Below are 9,253 nucleotides of genomic sequence, written 5' to 3'. Positions count from 1 at the left end.
GGATTAAAGGTATAGCAAAAAAAAAAAAAAGAGTCACTGTTGGTCTCGCAAGTACACACAATCCACGTAAGGAGATGCTTGTCTAAGATTTTCTGCCTTGCTCCAGGACGCTTCGCTCAGCATTACAGATCCAGTGGTGCGGCCATTACTTAGCTCCCGCCTCCCTCTCTTTTCAGCTTTCCTTCTTCCTTGTTTCACCCAATCCCTGCCCAGATGCTGCCATTTAGTTCCATAGACACTACTCCCTTGGACTTGGCTGTTGCTCTGACCTTCCTAGATTCAGCTTTAAGCCTCGTCTGATGTAGACAAACTTATGGGCCTCTCATGCATCATGGAAGTCATTACCTGTTCCTTGAATTTACATTTGCATCACCCATCCTTCTAGCCAGTCTCTGGCAACGGAAAACAGAACTGGGAAGGAGGATGATCAGAGAAAGAATCCATGAGAGGCACATGGGCTTGGGAATAACAAAACCTATTATAAGAAATGATGTTAATGTGTTTAACACAAGAGTTCTCTGCCAGGCGCAAGCATGCAACTGTTTTTAAGAATGTGCTGGTGGGCAAAGTGTATTTAATAAGACATGGTAAATATCGTAGTACAGGCGATGAGTACCTAGTAGCACAACTGTTCAACATATATGCTCCACTGTGTTTTGCATAAAAGTAGCACCACATCACAGTATTTACAGTTCCAAAATTCCACTCATACTAATTATATCCACTAAAAAAGTAGCTGTTGGGACCTGGTTTTTTTTTAAAGTATAAAGTCATGATTCTTATTATCTGTTTCATATTGTCTTCAACTATAATGACAAAAAATATTCACTTGGGATTTTTCCTTCATTTCTTGAGAAGATAATGCAGACTTTGTAAATTTTAACGTGTTAACACATGCCTGTATCATGACAAGCTATGTGGTACTTGGCAAATAATTTGTTAAAGTGTTAAATCTTGGTACTGATGGGGCATCTGGATGGCTCAGTACATTGAGCATCTGACTCTTGATTACAGCTCAGGTCATGATCTCAGTTGTGGGATCAAGCCCCACATCATGCTCAGCATGGAGCCTGCTTGGGATTCTCTCTCTCTGTCTCTCTCTGTCTCTCTCTCAGCCCCTCCTCTGCTCATTCTCTCTCCCTTTCTCTATTTCAAACTAAATAAATAAACATTTTAAAAATGTTTGACATTGATTTGCTTGACAGTGATTTGCTTATAAAGGACAGTAGATTCAGAGTTAGTCATTTTCATTTATTTCCATTCAGTTACATATTCACAGACTAACAATAAAGAGTTGGAGTTACAGATTACATGTGAATTGTCTAACCCACAGTACATCTTTCCTATAACTTTCCTACATCTTTCCACGCATATCCAGAACTTGTGAAGTCTGTGGATACCTGTCGAGTGGAACATGCAGAAAAAAGGTCAGAGATCCAACAGGTGTCTTTTATAAGTACTCACAAGTCAATCTTCAGTGACTCTTTGTTTAATAAAATTCCTACCTTTGTTTGATGTCATAAGACACAATCATGAAGATGTTTTCATTCTTTACTCTCGTGTTGTTTCTTTAGGTTCTCTATTTTCCTATGAAGAAGTAAATCCATTGTGTTTTTAGCCATATATATTAATATTTCATCCTTTATCAACTTGAAAATTTCAAAGACTATTTACTCCCTGAGGCATCATTTCTTTTGCTCATCTTAGGAAGTTAATCAAGAATTTATATTTTTCTGTGGATTTTAGATCATTAAATCTTGATATAATTCTTTCCTCTTCCAGTCCAATCAGCATACCATAGGAAGAAAATGGTCTTTCCTTATACTTTACTCCTTGTTCACCTGTACTAATGGGGCAGTTTTAAAGAGTATCTTTAACACACTGGCCTTGATAACAGAAAAAAAGAAAAGGAAAGAAAAGATACAGTTAACATGCATCATTGTAACTCTGAAGAACCTGGGATGAGGCTGAAACTAGAAATTATACCATTTGGGCAATTCTCAAGATTGCCAGATGGTCAGATAGCAATCAGGCACCATATTTTCCCTTCCGTGCTCCCCTTGTTTCTTAGGGGCTAGAAACCTAAGAACTACATTTCCCCAAATTCCTGACAGCAAGGCTAACATTATATTCCACAAATACGAGATTCTCACATGAATTCTGGAATGCAAAAGAGAAGCAAAAGGTCTTATTGAATCTATGGCAGGGGTGGGCAGGATTGTGGGCTTAGCAGGAAGCAATAAGATTTGTTTTTAATTGAAATACAGTTGACACACATTACATTAGTTTCCAGAATACAACATAGTGATTTGACAAGTCTGTATGTTATCCTGTGCTCATCACAGGCATAGCTACCATCTGTCATCATACAATGCTATTACAAAATCATTGACCATATTCCCTGTACTATATGTTTTATCCCCTTGACCTATTCATTCCATAACTGGAAGCCTGTATCTTTCACTTCCCTTCAGCCATTTTGCCCACTCCCCTTCCCACCTCCTCTCTGTCAACCATCAGTTTATTCCCTGTATTTATGGGTTTGCTCCTGCTTTTTGTTTGTTCATTTGTTTTGTTTTGTAGATTCCATATATAAGTAAAATCATATGGTATTTGTCTTTCTCTGACTTATTTAATTTAACATAATACTTCCAGGTCCATCTATATTGTCACAAATGGCAAAAAATCTCACTACTTTTTATGGCTGAATAGTATTCCAGTGTGTGTGTGTGTCATTCATCTATCAATAAACATTAGGATGCAATCATATTTTAATACAGAAACCTATAGTCTTTCCTATGCATCGTCCACTCTCTGTTGTAGGCATTAGCAGTGGTTTCAGACAATTAGGTGCTTCCTCATTTCCTCAAGGCCAGTGGAAGCTTTTCTTAACCTTCTCTTCTCCAGCTCTTCCAGTAGGTTTCCAAGATTTTAATTTACTATATTAAATTACTTTTTGCTATAAATACCTAGCATGGATTCACTTTCGCTATCTGAATCTTGATTAGTACAGTTCACTGGCCCTTCCATGCTTCCCTTGTGCAAGGTTCAAGTAATTTGAGTGAACCCTAAATGGACTGNTACCTAGCATGGATTCACTTTCGCTATCTGAATCTTGATTAGTACAGTTCACTGGCCCTTCCATGCTTCCCTTGTGCAAGGTTCTAGATAATTTGAGTGAACCCTAAATGGACTGTATATATATAGAATGCTTTTCAATTATGCCAGCGTCTATACTTAATGGCCTTCAAAAAAAAAAACTTATTCCTGAACAAATAGGCATCTTTATTCAACTCCTGTATGGCTAAAACCCTACTTTCTTACAAGTTGTATAATAAAACTGAGAAAATGTTTATGGGTTACCATTTTAAAGATCTATGTTCATATCTTGGCTTTAGTATGTCCTTGATTCATTGACTTATTTTCCTTGAGGATATTTATTGATCACTAACTTGGTGTTGGAAGCTGCAAGTACCTGTGGTACCACAATGATTCACCCAGTCCCTGTCCCCTGCCCTCAAACGCTTAAAACTTAGCAGCAAATCTAATCTCAAAGATTAGAGAATTTGCCAAGGATAAACACAGAGGTAGAGTCAGGCCCTAAAGAGCCTTCCAAATCTTAAAATAATTTTGATTTTTATCATAACAACAATGAGGGGACATTGGAGAGTTTTCATCAGAAGAGTTGTTTGATAAAACGTGAGGTACTGAAAAATCACTCTGGCTAGGAGGTAAGAGTTGGACTTGATAGGAAGATGACTGAATATAGAGACCAGTTAGGAAGCTGCATATTAAACCAAATGAGAGATAATACAGGTCTGGGAAGGTAATCACAACCTGTACTATGGTGGGGAGCATAGGAATGAAGAAAAATGAACTGATTCAAGGAACATCTAGAAATCAGAACAAACTGCAGGAATTGATTGGACATGTGTAATAAAGAGACACAAGAGTCATGGGTGACCCTCAAAGTAAAGGCATTGGGGAACTAGATGAATAAATAGCAGTGTCATGACTAGGATAGAAATACAGGAAAACAAAGTGGAGGTGAGGCTGGGGTGTGGATCAAAATGGCACGTTCTATTTTAGACGTGTCTGGATTTAATCTGCTGATGAGACAGACACCCAAGTAGACATGTCAAGTCAGCTGACAGAGACACAGGTTTGAAGTTTACAAGAAAGGTCTGGTCTTAAAGATTCAAACATTGTCATAATATGGGCTACAACTGCAGCATAGGAGTGAATCCAGTGACTCATGTTCATTACAGAAAAGACAGAAAGCTAAATTGCCTAGAAGCCACCGTTATTTTCCTTCTTTTGGTTGTGTCAGAGGCTATTTCATTTTGGACAGAAACTTCTATATAAAATATGACACAATTTCTCTAATTTATCAATGTCTTTTATTTCAACAGATAAAATCACTACATAAAAAGATATTTAATTAATGAGTTAACAGAATTAATTAGATCACATATATTAATTGGATCATTCATTGCTTCTAATAATTTACTACTACAACTGACAATACAGTAATAGACACATTCTTTACAGGGTAAGAATTCTCCAAGAGGGAAAAAAAACCCAACTATTTTAACTACAATCATCCTTTAGCATCTTAAGCAAAATAATTGCTATTTAAAGGACAAAACATTTTTTCTTGGACAGCCATGTAAATAAAGTCAAACATAAAATGAAGTCATCCATTACATGATATATTACATATATATATGTTTTTGTTGGCTTCTTAATTAGTCTTCCACTGTTTTCATTTTTTTCAGTATTCCCAAGGTACTGTCCACTTCAAGAGCTTTACTTCTATGTCAGAAATAATTGAACAAGTGCCACAGTATGAATTTTAAGCATATCCATAAAATTAAACTCTCTAGTTCATAAAGCTCATGTAATATTCATTTTGAAGTTTCTTAAAATTTAAGAACTCTATTCCCAAATTCAGTCATACTGACAAAAATATGATTGCAATGAAACTTCTTCAACAGCGTCCAAAGAAGTACAACTATTTTAACATCTCAGTGTGTTTTCATAAGCATACTAGGGTTTTAAACATCTATGACTGAGTACTATTGAAATAAAAATAGTATTCACAAAAATCAATCAATGTAGAGTACTATCGCATCTACACTCCACTATTTATAGGTAAAATTTTATTATGTATATATTCATAAGTTATCCAAAAATACATAGCTAATTATTTTGCGAAGAGGATAATTTATGTTGAAATTGGTCCAAATAGAACATTTGCAAAGTGGAATGAGTGCAGTGTTTTTAATATTTCTTACCAGATGGGTTCCATTTTTATGAAATTATATTGTTTTATTAATCATGAACAGGAAGATGAATTTCAAAAAATAACACTACAGTGTTTTGTAAACACAATAGAGCTATGTATTTGTGCTAAAACTCTTTACCAATAACCACAAAATGTGGCAAAATGCCACAAAAATTATTTCTTAATCTGAATCAATTTTAGCGAACACAAATTCAGCTCCAACATAGGAATAATACATGTTCAAAAAGTTGCAATGATTATGGTTAAACATACTGAGTTGTATGCTTATTTGTCACATAGTGTCTTTATAAAGCAGCATTTCAACAACTTGAAATGAGAAGCGAAGGGATGGATTACATTTCTAAAACTCTGAGAATTTCAGCCTTTGATTCTGAGTTGGAGAAACTTTTCACTAAATGTGTATTTGGTTTTAAGAACACCTCATTAACTCAGTGTTAAAGATTTCTCTCATCACTCACCAAAATACTAATTATATGGCAAATTTCAGTCTATCTCCTGGAAGTCATTCAAACAGTTGGTAACATTCCCTGAAGGATTAGTCCATAGGAGGAATAATTTTAAAAAAAATACAATACAGAAGAGCTTGCAGCTCCTTAGGGAAATTGGCGTTGGGTAGTCTTTTCATCAGATGAGGGGGCAGTGAGCCGCACATCACGTTCAGTCTACGCCCTAACAGAATTTGAAGGGCAATTTATTTAGCCACCACCTTCTAGCAATGCTGATGTCTTGTTAGTTAGCCACCACCTTCTAGCAATGCTGATGTCATGTCGATTCCTTGTTCAGGTTCCTTTCATTCTGAGAAATAGTCAAAAGCATTCCTCTCTGCTTTTACTCATAATTTGACCTATCCTCTCAGCAACTGTAAGCAAACTGTTCATTGTCCTATCTTTGAATAGGAGTATTTTCCACTTGGCTCTGCCAACCAGGTTTCTTTCCACAGATTACCCTACAGATGCTTCCACTCAGATCCTCTTTTTTCTCCTTAAAATGGGAAATCAGGATGCACCTGGGAGCCCTTCTCAACTGGATTTTTAGCTCTGGTCAGAATTCATCTACGTATTTTCACACCAGAGCTTACTTAGACATTGGTAGCCTCTGTGAAAGAGTCATTGGGGCCATTGTTCTTTTTGACTTCCAGGTTCTTTTTAGTCTTGAATGTCACGGACACTTCAGAGTGAAGGGCATCCAACCTCTGCTCACAGCGGAAGGCTGCTAGGAAAGCCTTTCTATAGTTGCTGTTCATCCAGCCATAGAGAAAGGGGTTGGCAAAGGTGGAGCACATGGCGATAATGTGGAACACGGTGAAGATGAGTTTGTACTCCTTCAGGTCTAGGACTTGGTTGTCAATGTCAACAGCAAGCTGGAAGGCATGGAGAGGCAACCAGCTGACCGCAAACACCACTACCACGCACACCAGCATTTTGGTCGTTTTATGCCTTCGCTGATGATAGTGATCGTTAGCAGCTCCGGGGCTGACATGGTTCTTAAGTTTACTCCAGATACGAGTGTAGGAAAAAGATATGATGCCCAGAGGCAAAACATACAAGATTAACAAGGAAGAAAGGCTGTAGATGGTGCCGTAGATGTTCTTTTCCTCACCAGGCCACTTCTCAGTGCAGACCACAATCTCAAAGTCGGGAATAATCTCAATCAGCGAATACTCGCGGAAGATGGCCAGGGGGCTTGCAAGCAGGGCGCTGATGCCCCAGGCCAGGCCAATAATCAGGAAGCTGATTCTCTTGGAGATCTTGCTTTCCAGGTGGTAGACAATGCAACGGTGCCGGTCCAGGGCAATTACTGTCAAGGTGATTGTGGATACTTGTACTGCCAGGCCCTGGGCATAGGGTACCAGGTGGCACAGGACAGGACCCATTTTCCACTCCCCCATCAAGGTGTAGGTAAGAGTGAATGGCAAGCACAGGGTGTTCACCAGAAGATCCGCTACAGCCAGATTGGCAATGAAAAAGTTGGTTACGGTGCGCATGCTCTTGAATTTGATCACCACATGAATCACCAAAGAGTTTCCAATTACCCCAAGCAAGATGATGGAGCAGTAGGCTAATATGAGGATAATCTGTACCTCAATCAGCATGGTGCTGTCTATTAGCTCTGGCTCGGGGTCAGGGGCCAGCTCACCTCTAGGAGTGGTTTGCCGTGGATGGTACTTCTCCACCTTCATTTCTTCCACTGTCTGGTTCTCATCAGCCTCTGTACCAACTGGGCCCATTTTTAGCACCTAGCACAAGAATCTACAATTTAAAAAAAAAGGAGAAGATGAAATATGGAACAAGGAAAATACAAAAGTGACACAAAGGAATATCACAGACGGATTGGTTTCATTTTGCTTAGGGCTCAAAATACCTGTCCCCTGATCCCTGAAATGGCACATAGTGTAACATTTTAATAAAGCAGAACCATTAATAGTCTATCCACAAATACGGATGAATTAAAGCAGGTCCCTGAAATATATATTATAGTGGTAAAATGTAATATGTATAGTGCAGACATAAACCTAGTGTGAATGCTACCAAATTGAGTCAATCTATTTTAAGTGGGAGAAAGGTTAGAAGCTTTACCAATTAATGTTATAATTTCTGTTAACTCCTCACATCAATTTTAAGATATACAAGAAAGTTACATTCAATGTGTTAAATGTTTCAAATTTATAAATATAGCAACTAATGGCACAGAAAAGAGAAAAATATTAAAACCCTTTGCATGATGCCTGGACTTTGGGAGTATAACCTATTAAATATAAACTGAGCACATTCCATTTTATAGCCATTTCTTCTAGTGTTTGGGTTAGCGTTAAAATAGGTAGCCCGTGTAAAATGCTTGCTTTTTTTGATGATCTGAAATAAACTTCCTACTGACACACAACAGAGTCCCACACAGGATCTACATGAAAAATATGTCCAACTCTGAAGCATCTCTCTCTCTAACCTCTAAATATAAAAGTTTTGACACTTTTTGTCCCCAAGCACACGCCCCCAAGACTTTTCTTTCTGGATGCCCTACTTCAGTCAATGCTATCCCCATTGATTACACCATGGGGAAGGTTAAAAAGCAGGTAACCATTCTAGGCTTTGTCAACTCCTTTAGCCTCCGCATTTAAAAGAACCTTCAGACTGATATTTTTTTACGTTTATTTATTTAGTTTGAGAGAGAAAAAGAGTGTAAGCAGGGGAGGGGCAGAGGGAGAGAGGGATGGGGAGAAAGAGAATCTCAAGCAAATTAATGAAATCATGTAGGCATGGTGTCAGCAGATCATGCAAAAGTGAACCTATTCAAGAATGTAAGGGAGGGAAAATTAAATGCCAAGTACCTAGGGTCCAGGGCTATCCAGTGGAAACAGAATCACTATGCACTAGTCCTGTGGGAATGAGATCCAGGGAGGGGCTACTGAGGCACTGTCCAGAAGTGAGGAAGGGAGAAGAATACAGGGACACAGGGCATCTCCTGTACCCTCTAATTACCTGCCAATGCCTCCTATGACCAAACTCAGCCAAGCGCCCCAATGACTTGGGAGCCTGAAAATATAGTCTGCAGGCGTCAGCCCTCTAGGGCAAGGGGAAGGGGAAGGAATGGAGCTGAGGGCCCAATCAGGCGTTGTCTGTGGGCTGAATAAATATGACTCACCTACTAATGTAGGTAGATGCTATTATGATTAATAAAAACCAAATTTATTTTTAAAAGGTTCAGAATTAATGACAGCAGCTTTTTGTCATTGTGAATACATTCAAAAGTTACTAAGATGTTGGGCTCTGGATGTTTTTACAAACTTGAAAAGAGAATTTCATATTAGAAACCACTATATTATATTGTTTTAAGCAATCTGGAGACATGGGGGAAATGATATGATCACCTTTGAATTTCAGGATGAACATTTTAATGTCAGAGTAGGCTCTTTCTAGTAAAAGGTAAGAGCCTGAGAGTGAGGGCCCC

At 38.2% G+C, this 9,253-nt stretch overlaps 1 protein-coding gene across 1 annotated transcript; it reads right to left on the bottom strand.

The window, feature by feature from the left end:
* Positions 1-6,386: 6,386 nt before the first annotated feature.
* NPY2R (neuropeptide Y receptor Y2) lies at positions 6,387-7,538 on the bottom strand. Its single transcript, XM_077770956.1, has one exon. It carries the CDS (start codon positions 7,533-7,535, stop codon positions 6,387-6,389), a length of 1,149 nt encoding a protein of 382 aa, XP_077627082.1. The 5' UTR covers positions 7,536-7,538.
* Positions 7,539-9,253: the final 1,715 nt, after the last annotated feature.

Source organism: Crocuta crocuta, unplaced genomic scaffold (genome assembly GCF_008692635.1).
Source record: "Crocuta crocuta isolate KB4526 unplaced genomic scaffold, BGI_CrCroc_1.0 scaffold166, whole genome shotgun sequence".
Taxonomy (NCBI): Eukaryota; Metazoa; Chordata; class Mammalia; order Carnivora; family Hyaenidae; genus Crocuta; species Crocuta crocuta.
This window is presented reverse-complemented; position numbering and strand designations above follow the sequence as displayed.